The sequence below is a fragment of the Orbilia oligospora genome (assembly GCF_000225545.1).
Source record: "Orbilia oligospora ATCC 24927 unplaced genomic scaffold scaffold00215, whole genome shotgun sequence".
NCBI classification, from domain to species: Eukaryota; Fungi; Ascomycota; class Orbiliomycetes; order Orbiliales; family Orbiliaceae; genus Orbilia; species Orbilia oligospora.
The window spans coordinates 1,829,674-1,848,058 of NW_011645772.1; the positions used below are offsets into that span (position 1 = coordinate 1,829,674).

Sequence of the window (18,385 nt, forward strand, 5' to 3'; positions counted from 1 at the left end):
CCATGGTCAACTAAAAACAGCAATGTCAAACTTCTTGGTTAGCCTAGCCCAGTCTCTTGAATTTTTCCTGAGGGTGTAGAGCAGGGCTTACCCGTTACATGTTAACTTCTATTCGGAACCCGAAGACTTGGTTCAGCAGCAACAGAGTAATTTCCATTTCCACCGCGATCAATCGGCTCAGCTTGCACTTTGCATGGAACTATTACCCAAGCGAATCCTCAACCGCCCTGACCTTGGCAGGACCTCAACTGCACCTGCAGGCCTGGCCGCGGTGCCCCCAATTACATACATGTAACGCCTGGATGGATGGATGGATGATGTATGGATTCAGTTGCAGACACACTCACACACACTCACACACAAGTTGCAAGTTGAGAGAGTCACCAGACATCGATTCGACTGCATCTCCGGTCCTCCGTAGACCGGTACACCTGTATACTCGGGTTCAGATGTTATATGCAACATGGGGCACAGCCTCAGCTCAGGTCTTCCAACAGCGGCTAACCTTTGCAGTCAGTGATTCACCAAATCCGAGATGCTAGGAGGGCGTCCGTCCGCTCCCTCGGTCTCACTCTCTCACTCACTCTCTCACTCTCTTTCACTCGCTCCCCTTGATTTGCTTGCATCTTCCATGGTCTTACATACGTCCAGAGAACCCGCAGGCGTCGGCGTAACCTATAGGCTAACATTAACCTAGTTGCCTTGGGTCAGTGCGATTCGGTCCAGCCCTAAAGCATAGGGGACTTATTTCGATAGGTGGAAAGGGACTCCGCAATGCTAAGTATGCCTAAGCAGGACATGGCTTGCAGTTTTAGGCCACGACTGGAAACTCGAATCGCAATTTTTCGCGAAGGAAAAATATCCAAAACTTCGAAACCAATGCCATTCTGCAAGCCTCAGTTACATGCGGAAGCCTTGATTGGCCATCCTAGCAAATTTTTGTGGTCTGTGAGGCCGAGCTGCTTTTTCTTTCTCCAGCTTTTTTTTTTTTTTTTCTCGCCGCCCTTCAAGGCCGCCACAGAACCCCTTCAAGAAGCCAAGTTGGGTGGGGAAGACGCTCTAGAAGCTCACATGTACTGCCGGTGGCTCCGAATACTAACCGTGAGCGTCAGTGAACCCTCCAAATCCAATTAGGCATAAGCTATGATGCTGAAGCTCAGAAGCGGGCCATCTTAGTTTCTAAGCTAAGATGCCTCGGTACTAGGCTTGAGGCTAGAGCATTGGCGGTTAATAGCCCAAATCTTCAACAATCAACGCACTGCAGACACAGCTACTTTTACATGACATTTACATTACATTGCACAGAGACACACATCTCTCCTTCCACCTAACTATCTGATCGAGAAGAAACAAACATCCCGATCGATCATCGGACCCAGCAAGGTATCGATATCTCAATTTACCGTTGGACTAACTGGGCAGCAGGAGCTGAGCTGATGTTTCCGGTTCACGATATCCAACATAGATCCCGTGAAAAAGAACATTCCACGATGCCTCGGCATTGCACAGTACGGTGTAACTAATATGCCGTCGTTCTCTTAAATCTATTAATCTCCCAAGCCGGGCACATTCCAAGCCTCGTAATCATTCATTTATGCATCTTGCATCACCAACTGCAACTGATGCCTTTTTTTTGTTTCTGTTCTTCGTCTCCGTTCGGCATGATATCAACTGCTCGCTAGCTTTAGCTCAAACGACAGCAGAATCAACGACATATGGTATATCAGGTCTTTCTTTCTCAAACAGGCATGAACTTAGCGCCGGCCGACGGATTCCTATTCGAACTTATTCGACCGATCGTCAGTCACTCGGGGAAAAAAGAGCTAGTTCCTACTTCATCTACATAGCACGAAAAAGACCCAGCCTGTTGAGCAATTTTAACGTCGTCCTTGGATGGGCCCGGGGCGTTTTTTTGCTCCTGGCGATATGACTAAGTGTAATGACCGCGAGCCGGTGAGAAAAACAACGGGAAACCATGGAGAAGCCAAATTGTCCCCGAGAATACATGCGTCTACACGCAGACTTTTTTTTTTTTTTTTTTTTCGCAGTCTTGTTCAGCCCAATATCCCGAGACTACCAATATTCCAATGCAAGTGGGGGAAGCGAAAAATATCCCTTGCATTGTATACACCTGCAGGAGCGGCAGCTTCGCTATGAATTCCTCTTTCTGCTCAAAATTATCCCAGCGGGACGAATTGATGGTGATCACATCTAGATTCCTTTGAATTACGTCTTGAATGATGCTGACGCTACCTTCTAAAATGCACAAACTACATTCATCGCCCGTATACAACAAACAATCCCTTCAAAGAGGGGTACGGGTAGTGATGTGACAGGCAAAAAAAAGAAACCGCCATTATCATAATTTTTTTAATCTGGATCTCGATGCAACCCGACGGTTAAAAAAAAAAAAAAAAAGAGGGAGAAAGAGAAGCCGTTGCGAACAGCCCCTCGGGCTTCCTCGATTTTTGCCTGCTGCCCATAACAACCGTTTTGTTTGGCTGCATAATCTAGGTGACCGCAGACCAGGTTCGTGCATGAGAAGGTAAGGACAACTCACTGAACTTTAAATTTATTCAGGTTAGACTACACTCTCCACCCCAGCTTCTTATCACTAGGAGGGAGGTTAAACGGCCGTAATCACCAAGATTCACGAGTCCCCACGCAACTCGCCGAAATACCATGGTGGGTTGTCTACCGTCGAAAGAACTGCAGATGGAATCGACATAGGCACCGGAACGACGTCTGTAAAAATGCCCATATCCGGTGTCGATGCCTCAGCTCGAGGTCCCCGAGTGTGTTCCTGCCCGTCAGGAAGAGCTACGGGCACGATTACACCACACTCCCAATTACGATTGGACATCTTGAAATCTTTCTCTGATCGATCCCACACTAGTTTACCCCATGCGCTTTCGCTAAGATTGTGAGAACCTGCAAGTCGTCAATCAATGCCTGGATCAGTTATTTGCCTCGTGGGGTGCAGCCAGGGGATGTAAGAGACAGATTGGCCTTACCAACGTATGCCCAGCCAATACTATTTCCACGAGGCCGTGGGAGACGAACAAATATGATCTAGATTCTAAGTCAAAATCACCAATTTACGTGATATCACACAATTTAGTACAAAACCCCCTACCTTGTTATGCATAAGCATGCCTCGACGGACACTCTGGCAATCATGCAACAACGATTGTGGGAATTTAGAACCGTTGAACCACTAGATGATAGATTTTTTTGATATCACATGAGCATTGCTCGTCTGGCAGGGGTAGAATGTATATTCTCAGGTATATCAGTACGTACCTGTCGTTGAAAACATATTGTACCACCGTTCTACAAGAAATATGTTGCGCATTAGCGAGGTCGGTTAGCTGCATATGTCAAAAAACACGCGTACTTGCCTCAATCCCGCCTTTGCTTGTTGCGACGGTGCGGCGAGACGGAAAGTATATTCGCATGGAACTCCGAACATCTCTCCAGACTTTGTCGTCGCTCTCATCTTCCTCTGTCTCCGAATCCGTACTCTCGTCCTCTGGTGCTTTAACTTGGCGGCCAATAAACGTTTTAGGAATATTCTGGACGGATTTCTTCCCTTCGTCGCCTATTAATCAAGGTTTTGTCTTAGCCCTAGTAGAGTTGATGCTAATGCAAGATCGGATCGTACCGTGAAGAGCGCGATAAATCCTTAGTAGAAACTCTTTATTTAGACTTCCTAGAGACGAGGTCTAGTGATAGATAAGCGATATGTACCGTCGACACATGGAATATTAGCATAAACTTACAATATAGTCGGCCTCCACTCGCTTTCGGGTCTTTAGCCCCAAATCCCTGACAGCACAGGCTAATCCACAAACTCCATTTCTGAGTGCTTCATCTCCATGATGCGAGCCCCCGATACTGTAAACAAAGCCTAATCGCTGGCTTCGAGTAAAGTCGTAGACTTGGTCGACTTTTTTTATGATATCGGCTGGAGGATGCGGTCATGAGCCTTCCGAAGCTGACTATAAGATTGCCAAGGTGTAGAGGTGGACTTACACGGCATCCCTTTTGCCTTGCAGAAATGTAAGAGATTTCTCGAGAAGGGTGTGTGAGAAGGATTAGTCGATCCTTCTGTCGAAGTTTTTGGTAGTTCTGGAAAATCGATAATGAATACGCTCTGTATGACACCGAGTCAGATCATCCTCAAACCCTAGGTGACACATTACTCAAGAGCATCTCACGAACATTCTCCATGACACCTTCGTTGCTGCCTGTCCCAGTTGCCTCTCCCCAATCATAGGATGTAAGATTGGCTGTTGGAACCACTACCCGTAAATGAGTAAGATGGAACAAAAGTTGCAGCTTCGAGTGCATAATATTTACATTCCCAGACATGTCTGGGAAACAGAGGCGTGTTCGTGGGATGTTACACAGATTCCTCCGATAATGGTCAACCTGGAAATTATCCAAATGCGTCAGTCTCTTCCTCAAAGCTGTTGCATTTAGTTTGTTGCAGATACGAAATATGAAATCAGTTGGTATGTATGTACGCACCACTTCGTCCTCCTTTGCATGAAGCACTAGCACAAGGTCACATTCTCCGGTTTTGATCTTCTCTAGAATCCAGAGGAAGTCCCATTGGTACGCTGAGAGAACAGCAGTTTGCAGGGTGTCCTGTTCAACCCGTCAGACGGCATTAGCATCATATAGAGTAATTGTGCCGGTGATCCGGATTCGAGGGAGCTCTTATGGTCTCAGGTTTACCTTCTGGAGTACTTCTTCGATAGTAATATCGTCAGATGTACGGGCGACTCCTTGAATATATGTCTTCTTGACGATACCATCATGAAATTGGGTAGCTCGTGGAACATAATTGGTTACTCTTTCTTGCAAGTCGCGCAAAGTCATGAAGGGTCCTCTTGTACTCTTGCTTGGCCCTGCCGACGATGATTCAGTCGGTTCCTCCTTCTTGATTGTCAGGTCCTGTGTCGCCAGTGACTTTGCATGTTTAGCTTGCGGGACATAGCTGTCATCCGGAGTCTTTCGCTTCAGTCTCGCTAGACGCTCTCGCTCCATCCGGCCTCTATCCAATCCTAGCAATCCCGAAGACTTCGATCTTTCTTCCTTGATATTCTCCTTCTTGATTGCCTTGGATTTGCCCTTGCTTCGTTCCCGTTGCTCTTGTTCTTCCTCCTTCTTGATAGCCTATTTATATAGAAATATATTATGTTAATAGTCTTAAAACGAAGATACTTGGAAATATTAAAATTGTATCTTTGACCTTTTTGACCAAAATCTTATCATCGTCATCGCTATCATCCAGTATAATTATTGGTGGATCGATTTCTTCCTTCTTGATACGAGTTGATTTTGTTGTTGTTGCAGCCGCATTAGTGTCCCCAGATCCCTGATCCATCAACGAGAGCCTTATGGCCTCTGCCAGATCAGCATCGTAGTCCTCAGCCATTCTTAGTGGTCCTAGCGTGGTGTCTCTCCCAAGATTAGGCAATCTGTGAATTCGAAGTACTTTGATGTAATATAAAAAAGATGCATATGGCGTATGGTTTGTTTCTTAAGATCATCACAGACGTGTTGCGCTGGTTGCTAGGACGTTGCGCGTTTGCTTGGTCTGGGGTCCCCTTTGAACTTCACTTGCATGGCCTAATCCGATTGCTGGCTCTGCCTTCCCTCGTCCCAGCCCTAAGCTAAACAACTGTTCCTGACTGGCCGGAACGGTCTTGCAGGGATTGTTACCTCTTCTAAGCTCCAGCTTGTACTCTCGGGCTCACTCCCTCAATTTGACTTCATCTGTACCTGCATACACCAGCCGAGCTATTAATTTACGTGGTCAGTTCCCCGCACACTGTGGCAACTTCAATTTGGAACCTCATTAACATCCTTCAGTAAAGTAGGAAAATCCAATCCAGTGTCCGCGAACTGAAGAAAATCTACCGTCGGATTTCTGTTCTGTCCGGAAAGAACCACTGGAATCAACGGAAACCTACTTCTTGGGAAATCCCTGGAAATTTTGGGAAAGGGTCGCTCCATAACCATGGCGGTCGACGGCCTCAAGTTGGAGAAGTGGGAGGATGCATTCCAACATCCCGTGGCTTCCGTCCGAGGGACGGAAAAGCAGCTACGCGTAGCATTGCAGGAGAAGAAGGAAGGACTCCGCGCGCTCGTCGGGTACGAGCACCAATTGAACCCAAGTCGCAACTTATGCAGGTCCACGGGAATCTAATAAAAATAATAATATCCCTTTTGAAATTATTTCTTTAGTGAGAGTTACCGAGACTTGTTAAAGACAGCTGAAAGGATCATTGAAATGAATGATTCAATTCAACGGGTCGAGTTCCACCTTTCCCAGGCTTCAAAGCAGTGCAATTACGGGACACTGCAGAAAAAGGCGGCAAATGCTGTTACTATGAAAGAAAATGAGGACAACAAAGGTTAGGAGAAAGGAACAATCATTTCTTTTGAATTCCATAGGTTGGAATAGGGTGAAACTAATAGCCCGTCGTTTTCCTTCGCTGGAAGTCAGATAGAAAGAATCGTGTAACTGCCGCGGAGCTCGCAGTCCTTTCGAATTGCCCTGTCGCAATATCTCGCACCTTGTCACGCGACAAAGCACCGTTGGTTGCCGCCAAATTATATATCCTTGCTAGGCTTTTGAGAAGATCGGTTTCCGAGAAGGTGAGATTTTAACTCAACGGATTTATCACAGCATGTGGCTCACTCGAATCATTTTTTTGCTTAGATAAAATCGCCATTTATCACATCACTGGAAAGGCAGCTATCAAATCTCCGAGTCACAATTTTGCGTGATTTAGAACATGAGTTATGCAGATTAGACGCCGACTCGAGTAAGATTTTACAATGCCTCGGGGCGTATTCTCTGATAACATCATCATCGGCATCAGATACTTTTATGTATTTCCAAAATCTTCGTCTGAATGCTGTTGTCAGCCTTCTCCGACAAGATACGGTATCAGCGGAGACAATCCTTGAAGCAATCCGACTTGTGAATGAGAATTTGCGATTATCTACGCAACTATTCCCTCGACGACTTTCGGATACCCTGACTACTTTGAAGATCAAACCGATTTTCCAAGAACCCGCTATCCATGATATCTTGGAACTCAATATGGCTGTTCATGGGAATTGGATCAGCGAAAGTATCCGCAAGTACACACCTTGGCTCAAGACCGACGACCTGAGTAATGATGGTTGCAAGGCCGAGATATCAAGCAAGCTTGGAACAACACTACGGGCTATCTTTGATGGATTAGAAAAGGCCGTCAAAGTAGTAAATCAAGTTGAAAGTCTAGTTCAAATCAGGTACAACATTCTTGCGGCGAGCCGGGGAGTTATGGGAAGGACATCGGATCTTAATAGCGAAGATTTGAACCAATCTCTCAACAAGATTAGAGAAATTGTGAATACAAGGATCCGAGAAGTTTTGAATGGGGACATTGGTGGCATAGGTGTTCTTGGATCCGAGTTGTCTACCCTCGTTGCTAACGGTACGACAAAGAAGAGAGGTATGAATCGATTTTTTTTTTTTTTTTTTTTTTTTTTTTTTTTTGGATATTGCTGTTAAGCGGCGGTTACTAACGACTTTATAGAACCTGCTTCATGGTCTAGTATGTTATCTTCCTTTGAAAATGCCAAAGGTGGAAGGAATCTCAAAGCAATGGTGAGAGCCGTCAACCATAGCGACAAGTCCGGCCTTCGAGCTATCCGACTCAGGCATGCTAAATGGGTTTCAAATATCGCCAATAACTACATCCATATCAAAAAGATGGCCGAAGAAAAGGATTGGGACCCAGATAACGACGATGACGATGACGAAATCGACGCACCGGAAAGTTTGAAGGAGATGAATAATAAAGATACAGAATCCTTGCTTTCTACATATTCCGAAGGGCTACTAGAAGGCTACCGGCTACTAGAAACGAACCTGTCAACCCTGGTAGATGGAATGCGACAGACGGATGAAGAAGCAGAGTCAACCTTGCCCATCGAAAATTCATGCATAGCTCTTCGGTTTATAACAGTTATCCGAAATACATCCCTGCAATACGCAAATACGACTATTATAGATCTAAGCTGGTTCGGCAAGGACGCCACAAGCAGACTTTACGAATTCCTTGCCAAGGGTGTGGCGAAGAAGGCATTGCGTGGATTTGGAAAGGATCTTTCGAGGCGGAAGTGGACTTCTGATGTTTCCTTTGACAGTCTGTGGGAGGGATCACCGAAACTTCCTGTCCAGCCGTCACCGCTGGTATTTAAATTCCTTCGGGCATTAGTTCAATCAATGAATGACATTGGGGCGGACGTATGGTCACGAGATGCAGCTGATACTCTCAAGAGGAACGTTGCGAAGTCCATATGGGAGGAACTGGAGGCGTCTTTGGTGTCGGCAGAGAAACAGACCAATGGGGTTTCTGGTCTCAGTATAGATACGAAGGAAACGAAAAACGATGAGTCAAAGGATGAAGGCGAGGGTGTAAAGGGTGAGGATGCAAATGGCGAGGATGCGAAGAGTGAGGATGCAAAGGGCGAGGATGCAAAGGGCGATAAAGAAGCAGATCCTAGCCCACCTATAAATCCTCTCAAGCGAGAACAAGTTCTACAGACCTACTTTGATACAACTTATCTGGATAACGCATTTCGGACAGCTAGAAGGCGCGATGTTGGCGGAGACGAGAAGAACAAGGAGAGCACAATAGTACTCTCGTGGGAATTTGTCGAGCGTACTAGAGAGAAGGTAAGAAACCTTTCTATATCAGATCATTATCTTTCATACACTAATACATCTACTTAGATTTCCATCGAAACGGACGAACGAGAAAGAATGTCAAGGTCTGCAGAGGACTACTGGAGGAGGACGAGCCTTATATTTGGTGTCTTGGATATATAAAAATATACATTAGCTTCCATAGTACTACCTCCATAGTCTTATCATCCTGTAGATATATTCTGGCTTCGACCTATCTATATATTCACTTCCCCGCAGCCCTATTTACTTCCTTTGTCGAATAGTACCCTTGTATGATATCTATTCGAAGCTAGAACGACACTCGGACTTTTGCGTTGACTGACGTTGGCAGTCGGCTTTAAGCCCCAAAATACGCCCCAAGAAATTTTATTATATTGCGCCCAAAAGCTCCCCTGCAAGCTCTCTCTTCCCACCTTCACATCCCACCTCTTTAAAAAAAATTAAAACGAAAACAAAGAACCCGCCCACCATGGCAGACCACGACGAAAGCCTTCCAGATGCCCCGGAATACGCCACCTCCAATATCGCCGGTTCCGAACCCTCGGACGACGATGAACCGTTAGACCTCACTCACGAGAACAATGCCAAGATTATCATGCTAGGCACTGCAACAGATGATGATTCTTGCGCATCGTTCCAATTCGAGAATGAAGACCATACACTGGGAAATGCATTACGGTGGATTATCATGAAGAAGTACGGCGATCCTGGATTCTAGGGAAGAAGAAGAGGAAGAAGAAAAAGAAGAAGAAGAAGGCAGGGTGGTTGAATGGAACTATGGCTGATCAGTTCTTTTAGTCCTCAAGTTGAATTCTGCGGATACTCGATACCACATCCTTCGGAAACGAAGATGAATATGCGGATACAGACATACGGTTGGTCTCCTATTCTTCAATGGTTTATATTTTATTTTGGAAATTTGGATGCGGAGAGAGAGAGAAAGAGAGTTTTAACGATTTTGAATTGGTGTTTAGGTGAGATCACCGCGAAGGACGCTTTGATTAAAGGCCTAGCGGACCTACGAGACCTCTGCGACGTCGTTACCGATAAGTTCATAGCCGAGAAGGAACGTTTCGTGGCGGAGAAGGGGAATTAGGTCCAGCCAAGGGGAAGAATGGAAGTCCCATTGGTTCAAGGAATCGAAAATAACGGCATATATGTCTGCTTCGGACGGTTATTTGCAAAATTCATCTTAATATGAAGATGGTCGATCACTCTCCTCAGTCAGCACGAAAAGAGAGGCGCAACTATCTATGCGAAATATGGACGACTCTGGGCGAGAGTATAACCAATTTGTTGGAATATATGGCGGGAGGAATTGTACGATATGCATAGCATGGGAGGGTTAGATTTCACTCCATGGTGTTTGGAATTTTAAACAAAACCCTGATTATTTACTGGCGTTTAAGAATAGATGGGTACTTTTTTTTTGGATGTATGTACTTTGTATTTTATATACCAAGGAGCTTTATCTCTACCCTTTCGTTTCCCTTGTCTATAGGAAATCCCATATCGTAGGGGATCATAAAACCTAGGGTTTTTACACACGCCAAAATAACAATATATCAATAATGTACAAGAGAGATGATTAATTTCGTCCCTATTTATGAAGAATAATCAAGTTAGCCCTTCAATCGATAATACCATTCAAAAACAATAGGGTAGGTTGTATCTTCCTCACCTGCAAAAAGTTATCCATGAAATTCTTCGGAATATGTGAATTCGGCTCCTGTTCCGACCTGAAGTAATGCATAAGATGTGGCAATTGTTTCCAGTAATTCATGGTTTCCTAATCATTTCACCCCCCTCCCAGATTCTCGTCAGCTTTCTAATCCCTTCTGTCTGCCAGGAATATCTTTTTTTTGTTTTGTTTCGATAGATGTACCTGGAACTCCATCTGATTCTTCATCAACAGTACATCTACAGTGCCAATATCCTTGACATGTCTATGTCTCTCATATTCCTGTCGTATCTTGGATCGAACGGCAGCGACGTCAATGTCCATAAGGTAGAGTTTGACGATCTCGGGTGCCTGTGGGATCGTTATATAGGTAAGATAAGTATCGGCCCCGGATTTCGGTTGTCTTTTTTCTCTCGAAAAAAAATAATGATAGTACTGACTGCCCGCTGCCATAGTCTGTAGGACTGAATAACCCTTTTATTCGCTTCCGCCCAGTTCGCAGCTAGAGAGCATCCGAAATAACGCAATGGTTAGCATCCATTTATCAACCAATTGCTCAAAGAGGGAGAAGAGGATGGAGGAGGAGGGGGGTCTCATACACTGCCGAGTCGGTAACGCGAATGCAGTCGCGTGGATCGTCATGGCTGTACTAGGACGACGGCGACGACGTAATCGTAGGTGGAGGGGTTTGGAGATGTCGGTGGAAAATGGTGGTCTTGGTTGTTGGACCTTTCTCGTCGGAGGTTATTCAATATCTGTATGGGTTGCTTCGCAGTAGCGGAATCATGCGACGTTTAATTGGTCCAAACACCGAAATTTGGCCGATGTCATAACTTAACCTTTTCAACACCAAAATTTAAAATCCCAGTTCCTGCATGCTTCATACTTCTTTTACAACTTATCTTCCCACTGCTGCAACATTTAACTTTTTTTTTTTGCATTGGAGAGAATCAAACATTAATTTAGAAGGAGTATGAGGGTGTTATATCGACCTATAACTCGGGTGGGATTTACTACCCCGAGTATTACTACTGCTACTACTGTTCAACGATGTCTATATTCCAGTCATCACCACCATCATCATAATCATCATGCCCACCCGACCGATGCCGCGAAATCTTCGATAAAAATGTCGTATACCCTGCATCATCCGCAATCTCACTACAAGGGTGGTGACGAAAGACACGAGCCCATTATTTTCATGCACGGGCTGTTTGGGTCGAAGATGAACAATCGCGGAATTAGTAAGTAAGAAGATATATTTCCTATCTTTATTCATTTATGTCTATTCTTCTCTTGAAATTTAAAATTTAAAATTATATACCTTTATTATATTGGATATGATGGCTAATACAATTTTGATCTTTTAATTTAGAATGCTCGTGAAAGAATTAAACAGATCGGTTTTCGCTTTGGTACGAATAGTTATCCGGTGCTGATATAGATATATACTTTATATCTCGCGGATAAGGTAATTGACAGTTGGAAAATATCAACAGGACCTAAGAAACCACGGCGAGAGTCCACATGTCACTCCACATACTTACACCGCCATGGCCGAGGACGTCGAGCACTTCATAAAGGACCATAGACTCAAGCATCCGACATTAATCGGTCATTCAATGTATGCGCCCAACTTCCTCCCCGCCTCGTATACCCCGGATGTATATCCATATCATATAAAAAAACAAAAAATAGCTAAAAGAAAACCGAATCATCATACAGGGGTGCAAAAGTAGCGATGTCCGTAGCACTCCGCTCACCAAACCTCATCCAAGACATCGTCGCCGTCGATAACGCCCCCGTAAACGCCCAACTCGGCCGTCAATTCGCTCAATACCTCCAAGCCATGACACGGATCGAAAACACACCGATAGTCAATGCCAAAGAAGCAGATGAAATCCTAGCCGCCTACGAACCATCACTCCCAATCCGTCAGTTTTTGTTCACAAATCTTTTGAAACCTACCAAGGAGAACGATAAATTCAGATGGAGGATCCCTATAAAGATCCTCGGCGGGGCTTTGGACGAAATGGCGGCTTTTCCGTTCACACCGGGTGAAAGATCGTTTACGAAACCGGCGCTGTTCGTGAGGGGCACGACGAGTAAGTATGTGGCTGATGAGACTATTCCTTTGATTGGAGAGTTTTTCCCGAGGTTTCAGTTGAAGGATGTGGAGGCGGGGCATTGGTTGATCTCAGAGAATCCGGAGGGGTTTAAGAATGGTAAGTTCGGTCGATGATGTTTACCTTAAAACGAGTACGAGCGATACTGATTTTATTTCCGGATAGTTTGTCTTGAGTTTTTTAGGAGAGAGAAGGAGGATTAGACAAGGTGAATACTTTGGAAGGTAACATAATCGCGAGTTCTATTCCGTGTATCGTAAACTGATTAGGAACAATTGAGATATCGGCCCCAATTGATCTTAAATAAATAAAAAGAAGTCTTGAAGCAAGCTTTAAGCATAATATAACGAGCAACCGAACAGGGGGAAAAAAGCACGCTTGCTTCTAATGGTAGAGCAAAGATAGAGGAAGGGGATATCAAAAAGAGAAGCGAAAACGAGTCAGCGACCAAATTAGGAAACAAAAGGAATCCAAGAAGAAAGAGAAGAAAAACGCCCGCTGCCATCCCATCCCATATCGTAGATATACACCAACGAGCCCGTGAAAAATCCATGATACCCAACACCATCATTTCGGCGTGATCACATCGTCCGTGCAAGATCAGACATTGTTTTTTAACAAGCGCAGCCACCTCCTTGCGTCTGTGCTTGCGCTGATACATCGACTACATCTGCTTTCCTGGCGACCACTCTATTCGGATCCAAAGCACCGGGCGTGGAAAGAACGACATCGACAAGTTTTTGGAATGGTTCTTTCGCATGATCTCTCGTCTTGGCGCTTGTTTCGGTGAAATAGATAGCGCCGTGTTTCTTTGCCAATTCCTCGCCTTCGGAAGCTTTAACGGCGCGTTGAGCTGTACGATCCGTTTTGTTGCCGACCTAATAATAATAACGATCCGAGAACCCTTTTTTAGTTCTTCCATTTCAAGAATATGACGTTTATAAATTGAGAATTGAAAAGGAAAAGGTGACGTACGAGAATCTTGATTACACCTTCCGGCGCAAATCTCTCTGCTTCCTCAAACCATCTGGGCATAGATAAGAAACTATCCCTGTTGGAGATATCGTAAACAAGGAGGATTCCATGTGCGCCACGGTAATACGAGGAAGTTAACGTTCGGAAGCGTCTAGAACAGAGAAGATCACATATTAGAATCCAATTCCACATCGATTTCCCTGGCGAAAACCCCCCTGATATAATGATATTTTATGTATATCCATCAGGAAGGTGGTATAGGATAGGATATGTATCCCCAAACATACTCTTGTCCCGCAGTATCATGCAATAACAACCGATAAAGTTTCTTATTTATCGTCAATTTCTTTTCTCGAAAGTCGACTCCAATCGTTGTAGTTGTATCATCGGGTTCGAAAACATCGTCGACATAACGTTTTAGTACTTTTCGAGGGAAGAAAATAGGGTGTTAGTTACGTGAACTTTTGTCGGAGGAAAGTAGTTCCGGGAGGTTGGGCTTACGAGATGTTTTCCCACTGCTTGAAGGACCTATCAGGAGGGCTTTTATAACGGTAGGCCGCTCCGGCGCCGACATTGTATGTAGTACTTATAATTTAAAAGTATGTATCGGATGTAAGCAAGGATTTAGGAAGGTTTGGTGTTTTGTAATGAATCGAATGATCGGGATTGAGAGTGATGTAAAGTGAATGGTAACTAGCAGTAGTAGTAGCAGTAGTAGTTAATCCGGGGTATGCCGAGCAAAGCAGGGCTCTTATTCTGACTAATATTTAACAAAGCCCAAAGCTTTGAAACGAATAGAATACCGCCAAAAGAAGAATATTAGAAGCCAAAGAGAGATTCAAGAAAAGAAATAGAAAGAAAGAAAGAAAAGGTAGGAAGGATCAAAGGGTTATTTAATATCAATATGGTCTGAACATAATAACATCGTCATTTGGCCGATGGCAAAGTAGGAAATCTGTTGGGATCAAATGTACCCGAAACCAAAGAAGCCAGGCCCAGGTGATCCTGCTGGTGTCCTCAGCTGTGCGTCATTCACACCTGCACACTCGCACACACTCGCACGCACGCACGCACGACAGTTATTACTTGGCTAAGTACTCGTTCGAGTTGGGTCCAGCTTGCAGGGTCCGGATTAAGGCCTTCGTCTCCTGAGCTAATGCTTGTTAACATTAGCCTTGATTGAGAAGTGCCAGATTCTGTCGCATGCTGATGCCTTCTTTGGCCTTCTTTGGCTGAACTCTTCGGCCACGGCCGCCTGCGATGCGATAACAAAAATACAACATCCTCAACGCAGATTTTGTATCACTTATTTATACTATATCTAAGTAGATTCTATCTAGATCTAAGTCCAAATATAATTAGATTCTTTAAACATTTATCTGATTTATGAGATATGGGACGAATTATCGCTATAGATTTAAAGAATTAAGGAGACATATAAGGTGCATAGGCAATGATAGAGGAAATACCATCGCAGTTCCACCCAGCAGACCTCCATATTAATTCCCTCGAACCCCGACACCCTAAGAGCAGTATTAAGCACAATAGCCAACCTTACCTGGCCCGCCTTCTAAACGTATAAACGTACTAATCACAAGTTTAAACGTTTATACCATGCTATACTTCACATGGCCCCCTCGTGCATCGATAATCCAGCTGGGTAAAAACCAAAATACCAATTAATCGTCAAGTCCAGACACCCGCATGAGTACCCAGAAATGCGTATCCTACTCCTAACTCTCACCCTAACCCTCACCTCCATCCCTTCCACATCCGCTTGGTCCTATCTATTCTGGCAAGTACCCCCCAGTCTCTCATCAGGTCCCCCAAACTACGGTACCAAAGTCTTCCAACCCCCCGCACCATGTAAACAAATACCACTAGACTCCCAACCCACGGGTCTAACCATCACTCAATTCGGAGAAAACAACGTCTTACCGGAAACCCGCAGATACCAAGCAAACCATCAATGGCTAGATCCGGTTCGATACATCGGATTATGGCATAGTAATCTCCGAAAGCCGTGCGAAGGGTTACCGGATGTGATTGTTAGGTATTATCCGGATGTGTATACCCGTCAGACTATTGATTTTAGAAATTTGGGGGGTTATACGGAGTGGATTGGGGATTTTGATGGTGGTGGGGATTTGACTTTTAGGTATTGGGGTGAGATACCTTTTGGGGATCAGTATTTTCAGGAGCAATTGGTACCTGGGGATGTAGCTGTCAGGAATTCGAGGCCGGTGGCGGGAGGGATAGCTAGTTATGAAAATAACTATGTGGTCGCGAGTAATGCGATCACCGTGGCTCCTATTAGACCTTCATGGGGACTTGATAGTTCTAGATGGCAGGGAACTGGAACGGTGACTTCTTCGCGAGAGGTTACTTTTACATTCCCCCCTAACATACAGATACTCACTGGTCAACCTTTGGATCGTGAGAAGGAAGTCGGATTAGGATATGTTCCCGAGAACTATCGGTTTGCAACAAATCAGATAGAAGAAGAATTAGAAACCGCACCGCCAACAAACCAAATGCAGCAGCCGGAGATCGAGAGTATGGTCTCGAATCTAGATCCTAACGAGGGTGCTACACTAAGAGCAGCCAAGAACTTGAACCGCGAACGGTTAGAAGCTCAATTCGATGATGTCCGAAGATCTCAACAGGAGATACTCGATCAAATAGCCCGAGATAGGGCGCAGCAGCAGCAGCAGCAGAATACGAACATCCCCCCACCCCCTCTAACTTCAAATCCAAACCCACAATCATCAGGACCCCAACTTCAACAACAGCAAGATGTTAACCCCCCACAACCATTACTCCACCCTTTTCTCCCCCAAGAAAACGAAGAACGACTTTCACCAGACCAACTAGCCGACAAAGTAGCCCAATGGACAGCCAAACAATGGCCAAAACAACAAGCGAAGGGTGTCACCGTGGATGCCTTCGTAAAATACATGAACGGTCTGAACTTAAATCTCTTACGATTACGACAATACTACCAGAACATTGAGCAGCAAATCGATAATGCTAGGAAAATGCAACAGCGGCTTAGGGAGCAAATGTTTGTGCTTCAGTTGCCGGGGAATATTCTGGCTTCAAATTCAAATCAAAATCAACATCAAAATATACTGAATCCGAATATATTGAATCCGAATATATTGAATCCGAATATATTGAATCCGAATATATTGAATCCGAATATATTGAATCCGAATATATTGAATCCAAATCCCGTACAGAACCAAGGACGGTCAATAGTACCACGATCAAGTCAGCAGCAACAGCAGCAGCAGCAGGGAACCCAGCAACTTCTACCAAAAGAATGCATATGTCCAAACATTAGCGGCGTCATCTCCCTAGAACAACCAGCCGCGGGCCAACCAAAAGATCAAAGGTTCCTCCCCGACATGCCCCCAAACAGCCTACAGAGCCCAGAACAAGTAGCCCCAAACCAGCAATCACCAGAAGCCACGGATAACATCAATTCCGAAGTCGACAACAGCAATCTACGCAATCCCATAGCAGACAACATCCGGAGTGGACTCCAAGCCGACGACAGACTAACAGATCAAAACCAGTCAGACAAGCCTAAGAAAGTAAAAAGCCAAGAACCAAAGGGTACCGTCGTAGCAGACCGAGCATATTCTTCGGCATTAGATACTGTAAGAAAGATATTCGACACTCAAAAGAACGCCGCCGCCGCCGCCGCCAGAACTACATCGTCGAATCAAGCAAGCTCGGAAACAAATACAAACTGTATCTGCCCCGAAACACCACAGCCGGAAACTAATCAGAATATAAATCCCGAAGCGTTCCCCATACGACAATCCTTACTGCCAGTCTCCGATGATATCGCCAATCCAAATGTACGGCAATATCTGCCCGGACTCTCCAAAAAGATGATAGACGAAATAGGGGAAAGAAAGAAGAAACGCCGAGAAGGTATAATTCAACAATCCCGATTAGCCAGGCTAGCCGAATTGGAGAGATCGACCGAAATAAAAGAGAAAATAGAAGAACAGCAAGAAAACACAGAAGTGAACGTCCAGGGGAGCGCAGTTGAAGAAGAAAAGGCTATAGACGATCCGGAACTAAGATCGCGGATCCTAATAGAAGATGAAGAAGGAGAAGGAGTAGTAGAAGAAGAAGCTAAAGAAGAAGCACTAATACAACAGAGTCCACTCGATCTAGCAGCACAACTCTTAATCGAGGAAGAAGACATACAACAAAATATACCGGATCTAATTCTCAGAGAAGACGAAGATCGCGATCGTGATGTTATTTTCATGGATAAAAGTTTATACGATACTGAAATAAAGGAGGAAGAAGAGGGTGAAGATCCAGAGACAAAGCTTGCGAAGGAGAAACGAAGGGCAGAGGCCAGAGTGCGAAACGAGAACTTTGAGATGCCAGTTGTATCGGGTTCGGAGTTCTTTGAAGAGATAAAAGATGAGGTTATATAAGTAGCTACTTAAGTATCTAATATAGGTTAAATCCATGCGTATAAATGTACATATAGTGCGAATATCTTACGTTTCTAAGATTATTTGTTTCTCGGTGTCTGCGAATGCAAGAGCAGCGTACTATCGATATCTCCACACCATATATATATTTTTAAATATTTTAATTTATTACAAAGATCAATGATATCTTTTCAATGATATCTTTTCAACTTCAAAAAAAGGTGCAAGCAAGTACCTAGTTTCCCCAATCAATTCTAGACCAAAATCCGCAAAAGAAAGCTTTGAAATCCAAAGAAGTATCAAATGGCCTGACATAACTTAGCTCCCAGTAAAAAGACAAAACCCCCGCGTTGTGATTGGTTGCAAACCCATCAAT

At 44.5% G+C, this 18,385-nt stretch overlaps 7 protein-coding genes across 7 annotated transcripts; 4 read left to right on the forward strand and 3 right to left on the reverse strand.

Annotated features, from left to right (window-relative positions):
* Positions 1–2,650: 2,650 nt before the first annotated feature.
* AOL_s00215g536 (uncharacterized protein) lies at positions 2,651–5,446 on the reverse strand (the record flags this gene model as incomplete). The annotated part of the gene is made up of 12 exons (XM_011129738.1): positions 2,651–2,931; positions 3,015–3,072; positions 3,137–3,217; positions 3,304–3,333; positions 3,471–3,601; positions 3,665–3,725; positions 3,783–3,967; positions 4,036–4,156; positions 4,225–4,434; positions 4,534–4,653; positions 4,744–5,184; positions 5,261–5,446. The coding sequence occupies 12 exons, from the start codon at positions 5,444–5,446 to the stop codon at positions 2,651–2,653; spliced, it is 1,905 nt and encodes a 634-aa protein (XP_011128040.1).
* A 585-nt stretch (positions 5,447–6,031) lies between these two features.
* On the forward strand, positions 6,032–8,902 carry AOL_s00215g537 (uncharacterized protein; the record flags this gene model as incomplete). The annotated part of the gene is made up of 6 exons (XM_011129739.1): positions 6,032–6,165; positions 6,259–6,428; positions 6,521–6,672; positions 6,737–7,520; positions 7,605–8,749; positions 8,807–8,902. The coding sequence occupies 6 exons, from the start codon at positions 6,032–6,034 to the stop codon at positions 8,900–8,902; spliced, it is 2,481 nt and encodes an 826-aa protein (XP_011128041.1).
* Positions 8,903–9,230: 328 nt separating this feature from the next.
* AOL_s00215g538 (uncharacterized protein) lies at positions 9,231–9,857 on the forward strand (the record flags this gene model as incomplete). Its single annotated transcript, XM_011129740.1, has 3 exons — positions 9,231–9,457; positions 9,560–9,636; positions 9,736–9,857. 3 exons carry the CDS (start codon positions 9,231–9,233, stop codon positions 9,855–9,857), a joined length of 426 nt encoding a protein of 141 aa, XP_011128042.1.
* A 492-nt stretch (positions 9,858–10,349) lies between these two features.
* Positions 10,350–11,084, reverse strand: AOL_s00215g539 (uncharacterized protein; the record flags this gene model as incomplete). The annotated part of the gene is made up of 5 exons (XM_011129741.1): positions 10,350–10,361; positions 10,443–10,550; positions 10,647–10,793; positions 10,883–10,944; positions 11,042–11,084. The coding sequence occupies 5 exons, from the start codon at positions 11,082–11,084 to the stop codon at positions 10,350–10,352; spliced, it is 372 nt and encodes a 123-aa protein (XP_011128043.1).
* A 487-nt stretch (positions 11,085–11,571) lies between these two features.
* Positions 11,572–12,771, forward strand: AOL_s00215g540 (uncharacterized protein; the record flags this gene model as incomplete). The annotated part of the gene is made up of 5 exons (XM_011129742.1): positions 11,572–11,690; positions 11,818–11,857; positions 11,942–12,066; positions 12,168–12,667; positions 12,734–12,771. The coding sequence occupies 5 exons, from the start codon at positions 11,572–11,574 to the stop codon at positions 12,769–12,771; spliced, it is 822 nt and encodes a 273-aa protein (XP_011128044.1).
* A 411-nt stretch (positions 12,772–13,182) lies between these two features.
* Positions 13,183–14,117, reverse strand: AOL_s00215g541 (uncharacterized protein; the record flags this gene model as incomplete). The annotated part of the gene is made up of 4 exons (XM_011129743.1): positions 13,183–13,446; positions 13,544–13,694; positions 13,831–13,966; positions 14,045–14,117. The coding sequence occupies 4 exons, from the start codon at positions 14,115–14,117 to the stop codon at positions 13,183–13,185; spliced, it is 624 nt and encodes a 207-aa protein (XP_011128045.1).
* Positions 14,118–15,261: 1,144 nt separating this feature from the next.
* AOL_s00215g542 (uncharacterized protein) lies at positions 15,262–18,009 on the forward strand (the record flags this gene model as incomplete). Its single annotated transcript, XM_011129744.1, has 1 exon — positions 15,262–18,009. The coding sequence occupies one exon, from the start codon at positions 15,262–15,264 to the stop codon at positions 18,007–18,009; it is 2,748 nt and encodes a 915-aa protein (XP_011128046.1).
* Positions 18,010–18,385: the final 376 nt, after the last annotated feature.